The 20,480-nt window shown below is 50.5% G+C and overlaps 4 protein-coding genes across 4 annotated transcripts; 1 reads left to right on the top strand and 3 right to left on the bottom strand.

Moving 5' to 3' along the window:
- Positions 1–476: 476 nt before the first annotated feature.
- On the top strand, positions 477–2,749 carry EMWEY_00039260 (26S proteasome subunit 4, putative; the record flags this gene model as incomplete). The annotated part of the gene is made up of 5 exons (XM_013482451.1): positions 477–582; positions 1,033–1,222; positions 1,628–1,844; positions 2,230–2,319; positions 2,615–2,749. Coding segments are annotated over 5 exons (738 nt in total), but the record flags the coding sequence as incomplete, so codon positions are not given.
- A 944-nt stretch (positions 2,750–3,693) lies between these two features.
- Positions 3,694–5,320, bottom strand: EMWEY_00039250 (aquaporin, putative; the record flags this gene model as incomplete). The annotated part of the gene is made up of 2 exons (XM_013482450.1): positions 3,694–5,013; positions 5,201–5,320. The coding sequence occupies 2 exons, from the start codon at positions 5,318–5,320 to the stop codon at positions 3,694–3,696; spliced, it is 1,440 nt and encodes a 479-aa protein (XP_013337904.1).
- A 1,658-nt stretch (positions 5,321–6,978) lies between these two features.
- Positions 6,979–17,459, bottom strand: EMWEY_00039240 (hypothetical protein, conserved; the record flags this gene model as incomplete). Its single annotated transcript, XM_013482449.1, has 5 exons — positions 6,979–9,897; positions 10,426–10,485; positions 10,864–11,187; positions 11,416–12,480; positions 12,933–17,459. The coding sequence occupies 5 exons, from the start codon at positions 17,457–17,459 to the stop codon at positions 6,979–6,981; spliced, it is 8,895 nt and encodes a 2,964-aa protein (XP_013337903.1).
- A 2,198-nt stretch (positions 17,460–19,657) lies between these two features.
- On the bottom strand, positions 19,658–20,414 carry EMWEY_00039230 (hypothetical protein; the record flags this gene model as incomplete). Its single annotated transcript, XM_013482448.1, has 3 exons — positions 19,658–19,763; positions 20,057–20,124; positions 20,340–20,414. Coding segments are annotated over 3 exons (249 nt in total), but the record flags the coding sequence as incomplete, so codon positions are not given.
- Between the last annotated feature and the right edge of the window lie 66 nt (positions 20,415–20,480).

The following is a 20,480-nucleotide window of genomic DNA, read 5'->3' as shown; positions in this document are numbered from 1 at the left end:
TATATATATATATATATATATATATATATATAGTGTCTATGATTTCAGCTGACGCTTCATGGATCCACCTGGAGCCTTTTCCTAGCATTTGCTTGCAGTAAATATTACAGTCCATTATCCCCTTGATAAGGGAGAGGTTTCGTTCATTAAGGGCTAGCTATAAACGATTGCAACGCCTTTTTTATGTGTTGTGTGGTTTTTTGTTTGTCGTCTGCTTGTCTGTTGCTTGTGTGACCAATTGATTGTGTGTTTGTCCGGCAACTGTTCTTTTGGTTGTTAGTTTTTGCTTATTGTCTTTTATTGCTGTTAGTCCATTTTGCCGCTGCTTTTCGTTTCGGCTTATTTATTTTCCGTTTGTTTTCTTGTTCGTTGCAGTGAGCACTGTCCTGCACTGTTTAGTTCTGCTCCTCTTGCTGCTGCTCCTGCTCCTGCTGCACGTGAGTGTCTAGGACTGTTGCAGTTTTGTCTGTATTTAGGAAGTAAAGGAGGCCGTGGAGTTCCCTCTGACTCACCCAGAATTCTTTGAAGACATCGGCATTGCGCCCCCGAAGGGAGTCATCCTCTACGGTCCCCCAGGAACAGGTAAAGCCTGCTGCTGTTGCTATTACTGTTGATTCTCATTGTGCTACTGTTTTTATTGCTTTTCCTGTCGATATCCCTGCTCCTGCTGGTATTGCTGCTACTGTTGCTTTGCAAGAGGATGCAACGACACCCGCGTGGTACTGAATATGGCCATGGTGATTATGTTCATCACGATTTTCATTGTGATTACTATGACAATCACGATGAGCATGGCTATCAGATTCATGTTACCAGGATCATCAATGTGATCATGGCGGCGATGAACATGGTGATAATGATGGCGGTGATTATTTGTTCATCAGGACGATCAGGATTACCCAGATCATTATGCTCATCCGGATTTTTAGGTTCCTGCTTAGTTGAAGTGGTGTGTGTGTGTGTGTGTGTGTGTGTGTGTGTGTGTTTGTGTTTGTGTGTGTTTGTGTGTTTCTGTGTGGGGGTTAATGCCAGGGAAGACGCTATTGGCGAAGGCGGTGGCTAACGAGACGAGTGCGACTTTCCTGCGTGTGGTTGGGAGTGAGCTGATTCAAAAATACTTGGGAGATGGGCCAAAGCTTGTCCGTGAAATGTTCAAACTTGCTAAAGAACATGCGCCCTCTATCGTCTTCATCGACGAGATCGACGCCGTGGGAACTAAACGGTAATGCCTACAGTGGCAGATATGCTTCACATGGCCAAACGGCCTCTCCAGCGTGTTCTTTCTGTCATTCGATCTCGATTTCTTGCTCTCTTTCATCCGTCTTCGCTTGAGTGCAATGCCCGGATCCATGCTGACACTCTGGCGATGCAGGGAGTATTTTTTGTCTCCCTTTCGGCTTTGTTCCGTGTCCACCTCAGAACAAAAGCAGCTCCTTTCCCTTTTTGCAGCGGTCTGCTTCATTCCGTCCATTTGCATATGCATGCACAAGTGTATCTATGTATGTATGAATAATATGTATGTAGAATTGAATGTATATACGGGCACTCCGTGTCTGCGTGTGTCTCCGTCTGTCTGTGTGCCTGTGTGTATGGGTTCCTTTGCGTGTTTGTTTGGGGTTGTTTGAAGTTATGACGCAACGAGTGGAGGAGAGAAGGAGATCCAGCGTACAATGTTGGAGTTATTGAACCAACTTGATGGCTTCGAGGCGCGTGGAGACGTGAAGGTAATCTTGGCAACAAACAGAATCGAAAGCCTGGACCCCGCCCTTATTCGGCCAGGAAGAATAGACAGAAAAATCCAACTCCCGAATCCGGATACCAAAACCAAACGGAAGATCTTCCAAGTACAGTTGCACACCACAACACGCGGCGTTATTTTCATAGGCTTGCAGGCGCTCGTGGCATTTTAAGAGGAAGTTGACCTGTTTATGTTTTACGCTCTCTTGGTCGTCCTAGAATTTGTTCGGTTGTTCGTATCTAGCTCCATTATGTCTGTTAGTTTTGCGATTTCTTCTTCCATGTGCTCTGATTCTTTCTTCTGGCTGTTATTGGGGTTTAACAGTGCACACAGGGCATCCAGGAAAGCTGATTTATGAAGTTGCCGTCGGAACCTTGCATGAAAGAGCGCAAAGCAACATCTGAATCTTTGGTAATAATGATTCGAAGTGTTTACTGTGCATTATCCATCTTAACAGGCATTTATCCGCATTGTGGTTTTCTTTTTTTCAGATCCACACCTCAAGAATGACCATGGCGGATGACGTCGACCTCGAGGAGTTCGTCATGGCCAAGGATGAACTTTCGGGCGCAGATATAAAGGTGACAAATATAACGATAAACTAAACGAATAGGAAGAGAAGATAAAGCATGAAAGACATTAAACGAGGGAATAATACATGAGGAAAACGAGAAGGAGAATAGACACATATCAAAAGTTGCGGATGTTGTTGGGATGATTCGTTTATCTCCATCTGCTGTCACTCTCACAAAAGATGGGCTGACCACATACAAATCAATAAATCCAGTACTCGCAGTATTATCTGCTGGCACCTTACTGCATGCATTCTTACACGCATGCATATGTGCTTGTCTGTACTTGTTCCCTTTTCTGCAGGCGATTTGCACGGAAGCCGGTATGTTGGCTTTGCGGGAAAGACGGATGAAAATCACACAAGAGGATTTGCGGCAGGCGAAGGAAAAGGCGCTGTATCGGAAAAAGGGGGATATTCCCGAGGGTCTCTACCTGTAATATATGGAATAGAAGAAGCATATCATCAAAATATAATGGACTTGGTTAGTGTTGCAGTTGTCTCCTCAGCAACAGCAACGGCCCATGAGGAGACAGCAGACAACAGAGCCAGCGCAGGAGACGATGAGTTTTGTTAGTGGCTGCATTCCTCTCTTCCGCGCTGTGTGTTATTTCTAATCTATTTCTCGTCCGCTGTTTCATAACTGCTGCCGAGGCAAAAGGACAAATGCGCCGAAGGCATAGTATGAGCTATTCAGGGGTGTGCCTACAGCACAAGTGGTAGTGGCAACCGATCGAGCAGTACAAGGACTAGTTCAACTCCAGAAGCGGCTGCTGCTTCATTTGCTGCTCGTGCGGCAGCACTCAGATCTAGGGTGCATTTCGTTGGTACAACCCGCTGCGTCTGTACGGAGGTTGAGTAGTGTTGAACAGAATATGCTTAGCATAGGGAGCCATGTATGAGGAACTAAAATAAAAAGAAGGCAGCGACCGAGAGAAGACCGCTGCCATTCAAACAGTTGGCGAGGCTAGATGGCGCCAGCATTAAAATGCCGTAGTAACATTACACCTTGCTTGCGAGGTGTCTCCAGAAGGCAGCATCATGCGAATGCGCCTACACATAAAAATACATTTAAGATGCCACAAAGAGGCAACGAGGCAAGCTGCGGCTGCCCCACTGTTGGCTGAGGATACAACAGATACACCCGCTGCTGTGCATACACTAGAGGCAGGAACGTATGCTTGAGCAGCACATAGTGCGGCGCAGGAGGGCATGCGCCCGCTTGTTTCTCCTAGAATGACCGCCTGCGGCTGGGTGTCTTGGGCGGCAGAAGGAAGGAGAGAGGGAGAGGTATACGTGTGCTGGGCGCACGGACGGATGATGAGGCAGCCAGCACCAGCAAGCCTGCGTGCACTAGAAGGGTTACGATACAGCCCAGCAGCGGTTATAGCCTCCTTTTGTATTCAGACGGAATAAGCCGAAGAAGCGCAGCGCCGCAGATACAGCCCCCGAAAGGAAGTGCGACCTCAGCCAGCATTTCAAGGAGGTTAAGAGCAGCTGCTTCTTTAAAGAGAACAGCTGCAGCAGCACCAAGTGTGACCGCTGGGTTGATTGGAAGGGGAGCTTTAGAGGCCATCAGAGACAATCCGTAAACTGCGCCAATAAAAGCAGCAGCTGGAGAACCAAAGAAATCGCCAAAGTCGGTACAGTAGGCGATCATAAGCAGCGCACTCACCCCCAAAGACAGGGCTGTTGCTTGCCAGTCGCCTGCTATAGAAGCTGCTGCAGCAGGGGCAGCAGCACCTGCTGCTGTTCCTACACGGCCCAACAGCAGTGCTGCTGCCGCCGCGCCACACAGCTGAAACAGCCACACGGTGGCGACATCTTTGGATATGCTGCGACTTTCACTCAAGAGAGCGCCTCCCGTAACGGCAGGATTGAGAGAACCCCCAGAGGCCGGAGAAGCCATGCGCACGATCGCTGCAGCATAGAAGGCGAATCCAACTGCTGCAGGCCCTGCTGCTGCTGATGTGCTGCCTTTGGCCGCTGCTGCTAGCAAGCCGAAACTGAGGAAGAAGCAGCCCACAAGCTCCGACATCTGGAGGTGCTGCTCCGAGACACGATCTAGCAAAAACGCAAGCCCTGCTGCTAACAGCGGCAAGAACACCAATGTAGCCAATGTCGCCTCGTTGGTAGACATGCCTGAGATACCTCTGCATACATTAGCACCCAAGGCAACTGCAGGGTTCAAGAAAGCAGTAGCTTCCCCGCCTAAGACGAAGGAACCATACATAAGAGCCCCCAGCCAAGGGCCATCGTACTTGCCGCCTTCGCCCCCGCGGATGTATGCAAAAGCGAGAGCAGCGCCAAACACCAGCTGAATAACCATCAGCTGTCCTGTCGGCGGTGCACCAACGGAAGCGGGAAAGGACTGAGAAGAACTCCCTACCAACACCGACAAGCCAAACGCTCCAACAGCTGCGCCAGCGAACTGGCAAAGAATCAGCATCAAACCTGCTCCAGTCTCCACCTGATTCCGTAGCACATCCACTAGGGTCAAAGCAGGATTAAGCGTCTTTACATGCGCGTCGCGCATCAACAGCAGCAGCGAGCCGTAGGTTAGGGACAGAGCAGCAGGGAAGTCCAAACCCTCCACCTTCAGAAGGGGCAACGAACCCGAAATCAGCATCAACAAAGAACAACCCGTAAACTCGCCCAATGCAGGCTTCTGAGAACTCATTTTATAAACAGAGATGTTGTAATGCTGAACAGCAATCGCAGGCGACGTAAACCGCCTTAGAAAGTGTGATAACGTGAAGTTGGATGGAGTTTCGGAAAAAATAATCAAAACGAGACACTGGAAACAAAAGAAGCAACAAATTAACCAAGTTTCAACACACATTGTTATTGTGATGGTAAACTACAACAACAACTCACCAGACAATTCTTACAACCACCGACCGCACAGCCACCCGCCAACCGTTCAACACCTGAACCGGCGCAGTGCAGCTGTTCACGTGTCGAGACAGCTGAAAGGGAGCAAATAGAACATTGAATTTGTTTTCTGTCATTTTAGAAGACTAAGATCTAACGCTATAGATGGAGCATATGCGCGCGCAGCACTTTTAGGTACTTCCTCCGCGTCGGCACAATGCACAAGAACCAACCGCGAGATGCTGGCGAGTTGGCAGCACGAATCCATTTCAGTCGTCAAAACAAAGTATAAAAAAAAATGAAATAAATTATTTGTTAATTCTTTTTAATGTTTTGTCTCAACTGTACAGACACCTTAACCATCGAAATCTAGAAACACTGCCTGCCTTCGTTGCAGGAGCACCTGGAAATCGAAGGCGAATGAAACCAATGGCAAAAAGAAATTACGTTGGCATTTAACAAGGAAACTTCATTTAACTATTGTCAGTTATATTTTATTATATGAAAACCTAGGTAATGTAACTGCGAATACTGCTTACACTAAGACAAAATGTAACAAGTTGCTCGTAAAGCTAATAATATACATATGTGTATATATAAAATTTAGCTTTACGTGTAACTTGCCACATTTGGCGCTCGAATATCGGTGAACGAGACTTAATTGGACAATACCGTAGTTGGGTAAGAGAGAGCGGGAGAAAGACGAGGGTTCTCGAGTTGTTGCATCTAGAGGCGTGTCGGGTAGGTGAGCAGAACTTAGATTCTTGGAACAGAAGTTCAGAGGGTGTACCCGACAGGACACTATTTATATAATATCTAATATGAAAGCATATAAAACATACGTATATACATACTGTGCATCGGTATATATTGTGCATATACACATATATGTAATATGTAGATATATTGGCGTATACACGTATACCGGGCCATAACCATGTACTCGTATATAACTAGATATTCTGTTTGAGACGGGTGGTGCATAAAAATGAAGTGGGTGCGGAAGCGGAAGCGGAAGCGGTTGCAGTGACGCAGTTCGACGCTCTTGTAGTTCTGCCTTGGCGGCAGGAGGGAAGCAAACACCAAAACACTAAGATAAAGAAGGAAGGTGGCAGCAGCAGGAATGTTAACACCGACTACTGGTGGCCTTTACAGCCTCTGCAAACAGTAGGGGGCATCAGCTTTACGCATGCAGACTCTGATTCACCTGCTTTCCTGCTCTTTCCCCTTTCCACCGATTAATGGCAACTAACAATCAGGCCAAAGGCAAACAACGCAGAAGCCCAAAGGTGTAGAGACACCTCACATCTGAGTTTGTGTTCCCTCTAGGGGGCCAATAATACTAATGTATTATTATTCATCATCCGCCTATCATCAATCATCCGCCTGCCTGCCTGTTGATGTATGCAGAAAACAGAGGAAACAACATCGTGGTATTTAGCATTAACTCGGGTTATTAAAAAAACCAAACTTTATTCTGGCTAGGGGACATATACCACCGCAGGGAAATGCTGCGCTCGCTTTCTTCTGCTCAAACTGGCTCCACCTCAAGAAGCCTGGGGAGAAAAGACAGAATAGTAACAGAATTTAATGCGAGGAAGCTGGGGTAGCGACTCCATTTCAGGTGTGCAGACATCTGCACAGCACCTCTGCTGACGTGCTGCGCATATTTCTGTTTTACCATGGCAAATATTACGAAAACCCCAAGACAATAAAACAATTTTCACCTTAACATACAGGCCCCCTGATGTTGCCGCTGGTGTTACTGCTGCGGCCACTTCTTCAGAGCAATGCTTCAGTTCAATCCTTTAGGAGACTCCTTGCGAGGAATCCCACGAGGTTGGTTTCGCCAACATGTCGCTGCTGAACTGCAGGCGGCAGCTGCACAGCTGGCGGCTCTGCGCTGTACATACACCCCCTCGACTGCAGTTTCCAATGCTCCGTACTGTTTCCCTTTTGCTGCTCTTCCATTTATTCTCTTCACTTCTTTGGAACTCCTCTTCTGCATGCGGATAGGAGAGGGAGCGTGTGAAGCTGTTCGTCTGCTATGCAGCCCCGCTTTTGTTGTTGCTTCCCCTGCCGCGGCTTGTGTTGCTTCTGCTGCTACTGCTGATGTTTGTTCCATATTTTGCATTTCCTTCGCCGGTATCTTCTCCCCTGTCTGAGGGGCCTTCAAGCTGGGGTTTGCCTCTCGTCTCTGCAAGTAAATTCGACATACGGCAGCAGAATCCGATGGTTTATCGTTCTGCGTTTTATGTCTCTGCTGCTGCTTTAGATGCCCAGATGGCCTCCTCAGAGCCGCAGAGCCAGCGCATGCCGCTGTAAGGCCGCTTTGCCAATTTATCAGCTGAGACCTGCTGCAGCCAAAATGCAGGCAGGTGGGAAATCCCTCCGAGGCATTTGCGCTTTGCTGCTGTTGGTGCTGCTCCTCTAGGGGCTGCTGCTGGTGCTGCTTTTCCTCCTGCTGCTCCTTCGACTGTTTGTGGCCTTGATGGTAATTCCGCCAGCACGGATGTTGGGGGGAACTGGGGTGGTGCTGGTGGTGCTGTTCTTTTTGTTGTTGCTGCTGCAGTTGCTGCAGCATTTGCTGCTGCATTTGCTGCTGCTGCATTTGCTGCTGCGGCGAGGGGAAGGTGCAGCTGGGCTGCACCCAAGAATCCTTCGGCTGCTGCGTGTGCGCAGCAAGAGCAATAAGCTGTCGCTGCATGACCTGCTGTTGCTGCGTTGTTGCAACGGCATCACACTTTGAAATGCTGCAAGGTGCCTCCACCTTGCAGCAGCAGTTATTGCTACCTTTATCGCAGGAGGGAGCTGCAGCTGCAGGCGGAACCTCTATGGTTGTGCCTCCTGTTGCTCCTGCTGCTACTCCAGCTGCTGCTGCTGCTCCGGGTGGTGGTGTCGCTGCTGGAGATGCTGCGCTCTGTGATTCGCTGCAAAGGCCTTCCCTCCACTGCTGCTGTTGCTGCTGGTTCCAGAATAGAAGCTGTCGCCGCTCTTGGAGCTTCTCGAACTGGTGCTGTTGCTGGAGCGGTTGCAGCTGTTGCATCTGTTGCTGCTTCTGGAGCTGTTGCTGCTGCTGGAGCGGTTGGACCTCTTGCATCTGTTGCTGCAGCAGCTGTTGTTGTCGTTGTTTCTGTTGCAGCTGTTGCTGTTGTTGCTGCTGCTGCTGCAGGTGTTGTGGCTGCTGTATCGGCTGTTGCTGCTGCAGCTGTTGCTGCTGTTGCCACTGTTGCAGCTGCTGCAGATGTTGCACCTGCTGCGGTTGCTGCCGTTTTAGCTGTAGTTTCTGGTGCGGCGGCTGCTGCTGGTGCTGCTGTTGCTTCTGATGGTGCTGCTGCAGCGTCTGCTGTTGCTGTGTCTGCGGCAACATTTGGTGCTGTTGCAGGCTTTGCTGCTGCTGTTGTTGAATTTGCTGTTCCATTGCCTTATGTTTGCTGCTGCTGCTTCTGTGAATCGCTTTGGCATTGTTTTTACAGGAATGCTGCTGCGAGTTTTCGTCGTCTCGAAGTACCTCCAGAGCCCTCTGCTGCGCTCCAACAACTCCGCATGAAGCAGCAACAGCAGCAGCTGCTGCTGCTTGTGGTCCCATTACTGTCGCAGCTGCATTTTCTGGTCTTGGTGCTGCGCTGCAGTCTAAAGCAGCAGCTGCACTGCTGCTGTGCGCATTAGGGAACAGCCCCCCACTACAGGGTGACCCACAGAGGCCCTCCACCACAGGCTTTGTCTGAGCTGTTGCTGTTGCTGCTGGTGCTGCTGTAACTGTTGCTGGCGCTGTTGTCTCTGGGGTTTCTGATGGATGAGGTGGAAGTGATGGTGCTGCTTCTGCTCCTTTCCAACATGTGAAGTTACTTTCTAGTGTGCCGCTGGTTTCTTGCCCCAGTGAAGCAGCGAGAGCCATGCACAGAGAGGAGCAAAATCCCTGAGCACGCGAAAGCGCCCCTGCTGCTGCTGTGGCTGCTACTGCAGCCAACCTGTGAACCTCCCGAAGCAGCACCCAGCATTCCCATGCATCCACTTTAGACAGTCGGTGGGCACCCTCTGCCGCTGGTGCTGCAGCTCCCAGATCCTGATTTGTTTCCCCATATGCAGCAACAGGGGCATCGCCGAATAGCTGAGGGCCTCCCGACGGAGTTCCCCCGACTGTTTGCAGCAGCGCTGTTATCCGCCGCTGCGCTGCAACAATAAAAGGCAGAAGGCCTGCAAGGGTTTGTGTTTGCTGCACCATCCCCGCAGCTGCTTCTTTCGCTGCCTCCTGTTGCTGCTGCTGACGTCCTGCAGCAGCGGCAACAGAAACCAAGTCCTGTGCAGCGCATTTTCTGCAGGTGCTGCAAGAGTTCGCTGCGGACATAAACAGCCAAAGGACGCCGGCTTCTACCAAAGGGGAGGCACCAGGTTCAGCAGCATCAAGAATAGCAGCATCACCATCATCAGCAGCACGAGTAGCCACTGTGAGCTGTGCTGCTGCAAGTTCGGCACCCGTGGGCTCCTGCTGGTCCCGTTGCAAGTATTTTTGCTGCTTCATTTGCTGCAGCAGGGCCTGTTGCTGGTGCAACTGCTGTAGTAAAGCCCCTAAGAGCAACCGGTAGGCGATAAGAGACTCTTCCGTTGGTTGCACTTGTAGCTGCTGCTGTAGCTCCTGCTCCTGCTGCCTTGCCCTAAAAGGCTGCAGCTCCACATTTGCTTTTCTTTCGAGAAATGCAAGGCGCCGGCAGAGCTGAGAAAAACATTAAAATGTAGCAGTGAAAACACAAGTATACAAGAAAATATTGAAATATACAACTATGCAAATAAGGATACAAATAAATATGCGTATATGCAAGTATATATAGTATACAAATCAACAATATACATATGACCAGACCAATAGAATGACAATGGACAAATCAGCAAATAAACGCATAGACAAGCAAAGTAGGAATAATCCAATAAGCAAGTGAACAAGTAGACAAACACAGAAACTAATTGAATACATAAATAAATAGGGCGAAGGACACGGCCAGGAGAAATGCCAGAGAGCAGTTAAAACGGAATAGTGACATACATACAAACAATGACAGAGAAAAGCAAAAACCCGAAAGCTAAGGCACAAAGCAAATGAGTGAAAGAAGAGACAACAGTCAAAGATAAGAGAGCTGGCCTGCAGCAGCAGCTTCTGCTGCTGTTGCGTACCCTCCACACCATCGACGCTCCGACTTAGGGTATGGGGTTTGGTGTTTAGGGTTTAGGGTTTGCACAGTCGTACATCCACAAGAAGAGACAGAAGACGCCGAACAGAGATGCTGCAAGACGAGGAGCCGAAGGTCTGTACGCAGAAAGAGAGACATAGAACAACTTCAGACACACGTGCAGCGTCAGCAGGTGCAAACGCAGCAGGTAGAACTGCAGTAGCAGGTTTGGAAGCAGGTACAGCTTCAGCTGCGGCAGAAACAGCTGCAGCAACAGCAGATGCACCTGCAATAGCAGCAGTAGCAGGATTGGTTTGAGGGAGATGGAGTGTCTAAAGAAGTGTCTACCAAATGAGCTGAACGTACACAGCAACGTGTGGCTGTGCTTTTTGTTTTACGTCTATCCAAGCATAAGAACCAAAACAGAGTCACGCAAAGACAAAGGGAGACACAGATAGTGGCAGGGGAAAATCTAGTAAGAAATAATTAAAAATACGCGACAAACAGAGTCTTACATCTGTTGCAGTGGTGCTGCGGCTTTGTCTTGCTGCTATTTGCTCTGCCCCCTTCTGTTGAACTTCGACCAGTGCCTGCAGCAGCTGCTCGCTGCAGCTGCTGCCCTGCTGCAACAACCCCGCTTGCTGCTCCAGTTCGCGAGCTGCTTTTTGCTGTTGTAGCTGATGCTGCTGCAGTTGCTGCTGGTTTGCTGCTTGTGCCTCCAGCGCTCTCTGTTTTCGCCGCTCTTTGGCGGCACCGCGCTGCAGCAAAGTTGTACAGTACGTTTGCTGCAGCAGCATGAGCTCCTGCTGCCACTGCTGCCGATCAAGTACTGCAGCTTCCTGCAACCGCAACAGCAGCCCCAGCAGCAACGGCAGCAGCAGCATTAGTGTACTTCTGCTGCAACGTAAAGTAGGGCACGAGTTGTCATGTATTGTGTGTGCCTCCAGTTTTGCCTAAAGAACAAAATTTATCCCTGAGCTCCATTCATGTGTGCTATTCCTGTTGCTGCTGCTGTTGCTGCTACTGCTTCTGTTGCTTTTGCTGCTGCTGCTGATTGCTCATGATACCTCCAGCCTTGCAACTTGGTTTTTAAGCTCTTCTGCCTCTGCTATTGCTGTCCGCGACTTGAGGGCTGTTTCTTCATTCGGAACCCGCAGCTGCTGCTGCAGCAGCAAACTGTTGTGCAGTCGATCGACCTCCAGCCCCGAACGACGGAGAGCGAAGAGGGCCCGCTGCAGCTGCTGCTGCTGTGCTGCATACGCACCAACCAGCAGCTGGTGCTGCCGCTGCTGCTGTTTCTGCTGCTGAGACATGCTGCTTTCCGGGCTCCAGCAGCACAGGCAGCCACAAGCACAGGAACCGCCGTTGTTGTTGTTGCTGCCTTTGTTGTTATCGTTACTGTTGCTGCTGCTGCAGGACGCTGAGCTGCACTGTTCATATTGTGCATGCAGGCTACTGTTATTGGCGCAATGAGGTTTTTCCTTGGGACTGTGAATTCGTGCTGCTGCCGCCGATGAACACGGCGAAGCTGTGTGCTGCAACTGCAGCTGTTGCTGCTGCTCCTGGTGGACATCTGTGTATGGGTGAGGAGAGGCATGAGGCGCTGCTGCTGCTGTCTCCTCTACAATGGCTGCTAATTCCTTGACAGCGATTTCTGCTGCTGCGAGGCGCTGAACTAAACCTAAGAACTGAGCCCGGCGCCGAGGTCTCTGTTCAGCAGAAAACTTCCTCTTGCCCTTCCACTTGCTGCTGCTGCTGCTGCTGCAGCTTGCGGTGGTGCTGGTGCTGCAGCTGAGATCCGGGCAGCAGCTCTCTGCTGCCTCCACTGTGGTGCGAACGAGCGAGCTTCTCCAATCTGACAGTCGCTGAAATACAGCGTCTTCCGCTGCTGCTGCTGCTGCTGCTGCTGCCTGCCGCCCCTTCCGCAGAGCCGCCCGTAGCGCCCGCTGCAGCTGCTGTTGCTGTTGCTGCAGCGACTTCTGCTCCGACAGCAGCATATGCAGCTGCTCCTCCCGTTCGCTCAGAGCCAGCAACAGCTGCTGCTGCTGCTGCAGAAGCTGCTGCTGCTGCTCACGGTGATCTGCGGCCACTTGAGCAGCTTCCGCGGCAGCACACGACTCCAACACCAACAGCTGCAGCAATACGCGCAACGGTAATACGCAATACCAGGAGCATAAACACCTACGTAAGCTTCTCAGCTAATCCCCGCAACGAAACAAATGAATCAATACATAAAACAGACAAGCAGGGATAGACAAACGAATATACAAACCTAACGGGCCAAACAAAGCTAAACAAGCAAGCAAGCAAACAAACAAGCAAACAAACAAGCAAGAAAGAGAGCAAACAAGCACACGCATTTAAAGAACCAAAGAAATTAGAAGGACCAAATAAACAAGTATACACAGTTAAGCAGTCAAACAATCGAACAAAATAGTAAACAGGCAAACAAACGAAGAAACGAAGAAACAAAGAAACAAACCAAAACAAAACAAAAGAACGGCAAAAATGTAAAGAGGGCAACGCAACAGACGAAGACGAACAAAGAATACAAAAAACACTAATTGTGGCATAAACGGCACACCTTTCTCTCTAGCGCAACAGTCTCAATCTTCAAATGCTTTGCTTTTGCCTGTTCGGCCACGCGCCGCGCAGTTTCTTCTTGCAGGGCCCTCATTAGATTGCTGCGTCTGCTGCTGCTATTTTGCTGCTGCTGCTGGCTAACAAACAGACGATGAGACAAACACACCAGACAGACACCAACACCCTCAAGTAGTTTTTCCCCTGTCACCTGTAGTTCTCTAAGCCTGTTGGTGCTGCCGCTGCTGCTGTCGTTGTTGCTGTTGTTGTTGCTGTTGGTGCTCCTGTCGCTTATTAAGGAGTTCTGCCCAAATATGGGCCAGCGCCACAATGCCGCTGCTGCTGGTGCTTCTGCAGGTTGCTGCAGAGGATTTGTTGCTGGGTGTGGGGTGCCTGTTGGGGTGCTTGCATTGACGAGACTCAACTCTTCTTTCATATCTCTCAAACTGCATGCGAGCTCCTCTACAGCCAAAACAAGCGGATCTGCTGCACGCCAAGCAGCGTCTGTTGCCGTTGCTGCTGGTGCTGCTGTTACTGTTGTTCCTGCTGTTACTGTTGTTGCTGTTGTTGCTCCTATTGCTGCTGTTGTAGCTGCTGCTTCAGCTGCAGCAGATGTTCCTTCCGCACAACAGTAATGGCAGGAGATAGGCTGCTGTTGTTGCAGGAGTGCGTTCGGACCGTGTTGTTGTTGGTTGCCTTTGTAGGGCGCCTGTTCCTGGATATTTTCCACTTGTTGCTTTTCCCTTGCTGTCTTGGAGTGTTTGCATTCTTGCTGCAGCTTCTGCTGCAGTTCCTGCTGCAGTTCCTGTTGCAGGTGCTGCTTCCACGTGTCCCTTTCGTTATTGGCAGCTTCAAGGCGTAAGCGCAGTTGCTTGTTGGTTTGCAACAGCTCTGCCGCTGTTGCTGCTGCTGCATTCGTTGAGGCCTGCAACTGTTGCTGTGCTGCAGCAGCAGCTTGGAGTTGCGCGTGCATGGAGGCGCTACGAGATAAGGCGCCCAGCAGCTTCTTCTCGGCTGCCGCTGCAGCAGCATCTGCTGCTGCTGCTGCTGCTGCACCCTCTTCTGCCTGTAGCTGCAGCTCCTTATTGGCTGATTCCTGTGCTATAAGCAGCTGGCTCTTCACTATCAGCTTAGCTGTTGTCTGAGCTAATCTCTGCTGTAACTCCCAGCAGCTGGCGCTGCAACTGCAGCAGCACGTGCTGTTCCTGCTGCTACTGCAGCAGCACCCACGATCAACGCGGCGCGAAACAGCACGGAGGGACTTTTTCTGCCTCCCTTTACGTTTTTGGAGGGCAGGAGCAGTAGCTGCGGTTGCTGCCACTTCTGTTGCAGGACTCAGGGGCAGGCCGCCTGCTGGCGGCAGCTGCTGGTTGTATGCTGCGATGTCTATGGCAACACCACCTCGCAGTGCACCCGCTGTTGCTGCTACAGGTACTGCTGCTGGTGTTTCTAGGGAGTCCATGAGCTGTTGAATATCTTCGGGCACCTCCAAAACCCAAAAGTCCTTCGACGCCTTCTGCTGCTTCTTTACGCGTTGTTGCTGTCTTGCCTCGCCGCAGCCGCTGCTGCTGCTGCTGTCGTTGCTGCAGCAGCTGCTACTGCCTTCACTGCTGCTGATACAGCTAATGCTGCTTATGCTGCTGCTGCTTCGGGGCCGTATTTTACGTGGTTGCCGTCTCTGGCAACACCTTCGAAGTCTGTCAGGTCTCCCTGCTGCTGGTGCATGTTTTTGCTGCAAGGAAGCGAGGAAGGAATGCTGCTGCTGCACTGCGTGAAGCAGCTCACTGAGCTGCTTGACTCGAAGCTGCGTGTCCTTTAAACGTCCCGAAAGACGGATACGCGTAGCAGAAGAGGCACGTGCCGCAGCAGCAGCCTGCTGTCGCTGCTCCTCTAAGTGCAGCAGAAGGCGGCTTGCCCTTTCTTCCGAGACGGCCGCTACTGCTGCCGCTGCCGCTACTTCTTGTTCCAGTGCTTGAACCTTGCGCTGCAGCAGTTCCTGCTGCTGCTCATGCCGCACCTGCGCAGCAGCAAAAGCTGCCTTCACCGCTTGCAGCTCTTCTTTCTGCAGAGCAGCCGCCTCCTGCTGCTCTAGAAGCAACTCATTCTTGCCATTTGTTGCTTTGTCCTTTTCAGGCCCTTCACCGCATCTGCTGCAGCATCTGCTGCTGCTGCTGCACACCGCTGCTGCTGGCTGATTGCGTGTGCTGTTGGAGGCAAGCCGCAGCAGCCGTCTGTTGAACGTGCTGAGGCTTTCCGCTGCAGACGGCCACACAAACAGCGGTGGACTCCTCCGCTCTTGAGGGGTTTCTTCTCCCTTCGCCCCTGTAGCAGTTTTCTTAAGGGGAGTCGGGTGTATACGAATCCCCCTCTCTTCACCCTCTTCTGGCTGATTCTGCCGCAGCTGTTGCTGCTTCAGCTGCTGTCGCTGCTGTTGCTGCACTGGTGCCGTAACAGGCCGCTGGAGCGGCTCAAGCTGCGGCTGCTGCTTCTCCGACACTTGCTTCAAGATTTGCGGAAAGAGCTGCTGCTCCTCCTCTACCTGCTGCACAGGCTGCTCAAGTTGCTGCTGCTGTTGCTCATAGTGCAATTGTTGATGCTGCTGCTTGAGCGCCTCCTGAAAGTCCCGTAGCTGCTGCGTCAGTTGCTGCTGCTGCCCAAGTTGCTGCGGCACCTGTCGCTCCTGGTGCTGCTGTTGGTGTTGCGACGGTTGTGCCTCTGTCTGCTGATATTCTGGCTGCTGTTGTTGGCTCTTCTCTTTTTGCTGCTGCGGTTTCTGCTGCTTCTCGTGTTGTTGCTTCTGCTCCTCCTTCGTTTGCTGCTGCAGCGCCTTCGGATGTTGAGAAGCCCCTTGTTTTGGCCCCCATAGCTGCTGCTGAGGGCAATCTACTCCCTCAAGAACCTCCTCCTGCTGCTGCTTCTGCTGCTGCTGGGTTTGCCTAGCGGTTTGCTGCAGCTGTCCCAGTAGCTCGAGAGCTTCAATCTCTGCCCGGCTGTTTTTGAGAGCCTCCTGCAGCAGCCGATTTTCCTCCTGAAGCTGCAGCAGACTTCCCCGGCTTGCATGTTCGGGCTGTTGCTGCTGTTGCTGTTGCAGTTGCTGTTGTTGCTGCATGTCCACTTCATTCGCTGAGGCTTTAGTGGCGTCTGTGCTGAGGGCTGAGGAGTCCATCGATCCAGATGAGGTTAACAGAAGGCCAGCAGCTGCTGCTGCACTTCTACTAGTTTTTAATGGGCCCTCCATCTTAAGCTCTTGTGTTGCTCTAGAAGGGATATGAAGGGTATCGGCTGCTGCTCCTAGTGCGGCTCCTGATCCTGCTGGTGCGTGCGAAACCTCCTCCGCTACTGCCGGATGCAGGCAGCTCAGAGGACGCTGCAACTCTTCAGAACGAAGGGACAGAGCACGCGAAGGCAAAAGAGATACATACGATGATGCCGCCAGGGAAGCATCCACAGCAGCTGAGCCCTCAGCATTCTCATCACACGGTCTGCTGCTGCTCCTGCTGCTACTGTTGCTGCCACTGCAGCAACTGCTGCTGCTGTTCGCGCTAGTTTTGCTCAAAACTCCAGGTGAGTCCAGCAGAGAGCTAGGCGATCCTGCAGACAAGTTAGGAATAGAGAAAGGGTGTTTAGAGCGCCCGACGCGAAGCCGCCATGCCCACACGGCAGGGCTTTTGGATGCTTTCTGCTCCAGCTGCTGCTCCTGCTGCTGCAGTCGCTGCATTTCCATAGAGGCCCACGGCTGTGGGGAAAGGCATAACGAAGGATTAACTGATAGTCGACAGTTGCTGCTGCTTCCGTCTTGAAGGGACGACAGCAGCAGCCCTTGGAATGGGGGGCTACAGCGCACGGCGTCGGCAATGCCGCTGCCGCTGCTGGTGCTGCGCCCTTTATGAATCCCGCCAGCACTATGTTCAAGGGGAGGAGTGAGGGAAAGGACGGAATGAGGGAGGCGAGAAGACAAACAGACGTTTTTTCTGTCAGTTGGCGGAATTTGGTTAGCTGGAGGCGGACTGTAAGGATGTGGTTGGGGCGCTGCCCTGTGGCGTGGCCCTCTACTGCGAGGGCTATCTGCACAACCGGTAGCCTGGACAGTTTCCGAGCCCTTTTGTGAAATAAATACTGGCACTTGTATGGAGCCTGCTGAGCCTTCAATGGTGATTATCTCTATGTGGTCTGTGGTGCAGTCATCTGGCTGCTGCGGCGCAGGCAACAGGCGGACGACGACAGGCAGAAAGACAGACGCTCGTGGGGGGAGGTTGACGTTTTCTTTGTGAACAAATACCAAATAAGGATTTGAACTCGATGCGGAGAGCTGTTCTGTTTCCTCTCCTTCATTTGTTAGGCAAATGTGGCGCCTGAGCCACCCGCCAGAGCGACAGCGCTGGAAGAATAATGGCGAAGGCCGTACCTTCAGAGTTCCTTTCACTCCTTTGTGCTGCTGCTGAGATGATTCACACGAGAAAAACGGAGAAAGGGGAGCGCCCTCGAGGAGGCCTTGCTGAGGGCCTGCAACTTCGTGCGGTCGCCACGCCATTCTCTTGCTTCTCCTCCAACATCTCAGGGTTAAATAAGAACACGTTAGTGTCTTGATCTAGTTAGCATTTGATTTCAATGGCTTTCCTGCTCACGGCTAGGGGAGAGGGACTCTTAGCAAAGATCGACCAAAGCCACAACGAAGGCATCACCCATTGTCAGGGTCACCCCGGCTGAAACGCCAAAGAAGGCAGAAGCATCCATCTTGCATTACATGCATTCATTCTACCGGTTTATTAACCATATGCAACAAATCAATTTATGCAGATATTCAGAAAATCCTGTAAAAGCGTCCTTCTCCCCTTTGCAGCTCCTCACGAATGCCTCCAACCGACATCCAGTCTTTCAAGCCCGATTGAAACCAGTCAAGATTGCCCAAAACACAGTTGATCCCTTTACTTATTCATTTTTTTCACTTGCACAGCCTCTACAGTATGTATATTTAATGTGTATTCCAAGAAACAGGGTCAGTACCCGTGCAGGACGCGCAATACTCCACTGGTGCCGCAGGCGCATGCAGGTTGCTCGGCGGTGTGCTGCATCTGCAGTGCGCAAAAGCCATAGTTGTACTAGAACTGGACTGCTAGAGGATCATAGGAAAGGGAAAACATGGAAAATATATTATTAAAAATGAATATAGGTACATTATTAGGGGAATACAGCCTTCAGACTAGAAATACTCTGCAGACTCACAGGTTCGTGTGTGTCTGCTGGTGAGAGTGGCGCAGTGGCGAAGGCTCTGACCAGCAAGCGGGTTACCGTGGGGATCGAAGGACACCACTTCTGCCCCCTTTTCAGGGGTAGCAGGCCTTAGAATATGCTTCACAGTCATTACTTCACATTTTAAAGCTATTTTAAGAGTAATTCGCCCAGTGGGGAGTACACACGGAGTGCCCCAGAGCAGGCATGTGCTGACTAGCAGAGCGACGTCCACTACCCTTGGGGTATACTCCCTTATAAAACAGAGGAAGGTCTTTGAACATGGGGGCGAGGTAACAATATGAAGTGCGAATGGACAGAAACACGCTGTGTACAGAAAAGTTATCTGACCAAGGCTGCGCTGCGGTCTCTCAGAGTCCACTCCCTGCTCCAAAAGTCGCTGTACCCAAGGGTATGGGGTCACCGCGGACATCGGAAGGCGCTTCTTCTTCTTCTCCGTCTCTTTCCACAGGTAATTGGACTTAGAATGAGAACCACAAACATTACTTCGTACTTCAAAGTGGGTAATTCGGAGGGTTAGGCCTACCAACTGTGTGCATCTGTGCTGATACGTACAGGGCCGAATGGTAGTGGAAACCTCCAGCAAGTCCACTGCAGCATCTGTGTGTCTCGCGAGTTCCAGAGTATCTTTTGGGTTTGCATTATGCCACAAAATTGAATTTAAGAAAAAGCCCATCAATATTTTCCACAACACACCTACCATTCGTAATAGCCATGGGGGCTGATTCAAGCGATCTAAACGAAGCACATGTGGGTTAGCCTCAATGAACATCCTACAGATCATACTCATTCTAGACACAAAAGATACAAACGCTGGATACACGGCCTTACGGGGATTCATGTATTTCCACGACGATCCCCCTAACCGCAGGCACACGAGGTCTACAGCTCCCCCGAAACAGAAAACAGGCCAACACTGCACCACTATACGTTCAGCTACGCGGATACAAAAGCAGACGAAACCGTTTTTAAATCATATGTCCCTTTGCACTCCACGTAGAGAAAAAGTGCTACGGGGGAACGCGGGAGGAAGGCGATAAACCGGAAGGAACAACACGAATAGGTAAACTTGCATATATATGCTTGCGAATATATGCATATGTCCTATAAATAATATTCTAATAAGCTGAGCATATAAAATACTATTAAACTATATATGTATATTTCTCCTCGGAGAATACTGAAAAGGCGAATTAATGGAGTTACATTGAATGAGGCAGCCGGAAGAAAACAAAGAACGCACAGCCCCAGAAAAAGGCAAAAGGAAGCAGTGCGTTGCGGCGGATAAGACCGACGTACGAGAATTGCTGTAGCGAAACTCAGGGCTGTTTGCAGCCTCCTTTATAAGTTCTAATGATTGCAGGCTGCCAATCAAATATGCTTAAATGCCTGAAATAGAGGCGTGCATGTGCAGACTTTGGTGGCCTCCTTTTGGGCACTATTTGTTAGTTTATTCTAAATCATCTGTCCACGGCATCATCAAGACAAAGGGAATAAAGAACCAAACAAAAAGTGCTGCACAATCGGCAGTTTGCACATAACCTCCCCCTCGTACATCCGAATCAGTCCAGAACATATCTTTTTCCTGAAGCAAAACGGAAGGAAATATAATCAATACCCTCATGGGTATCATTTGTCTTGTACCACTACACTGCATTGTCAGTCTTTTACTGTGAATGAATCACTTAAGAACTTCAAATGCATCAGAAGCCCCACAGGGTTCACGGAAAACACTTCATACAGCCGAAGCATCCTGTGGGCAACACCTTATGCAGAGAATCCAAGCCAAGTGTTTGAAAAAATGAAATAACTCGGGAATAATGACGCAAACTATTTAAAACAATCGAATCAAAAAATCGTTCGAAGTAGAGGACTCACCAGCTGCTGATCCCGCTAACGTCGTACAAGATGGGGGAACACTCAAAAAAGGGGGCGCCCTTCTTTGTCTGCAGGACGGCACAGCAATTCAGAATCATTGAGGCAAATAAAGGCACATACTTCCAGTTCTTAACTAAACGAATCCCAATCTCTTGAGATGGAAGAGGCAGAAGCCACTTTTTAAAGCTGTGCACTGACTAGGGTTACGCTCTAGTGGCATTGCTGCTTCTTCTGCACTACATTCTCCACCGCTGCATATCTACCGTAACTAACATCTGCTGACCTGCAAGACATATTCGATGGAGTCGAAGTAGAGAAGGTCTGGGGCCAGTTGCTGCACAAGGTCCCGCTCCATTATCTGCGCACCGTTCAGCCCAATGTACACATGTATGCTAATATATATATATATATAATATATATATAT

Source organism: Eimeria maxima, genomic scaffold, assembly GCF_000499605.1.
Source record: "Eimeria maxima Weybridge genomic scaffold, Emw_scaff623, whole genome shotgun sequence".
NCBI lineage: Eukaryota > Apicomplexa > Conoidasida > Eucoccidiorida > Eimeriidae > Eimeria > Eimeria maxima.
Note: the sequence above shows the minus strand (reverse complement) of the source record. Positions and strands in the feature narration are given on the sequence as shown.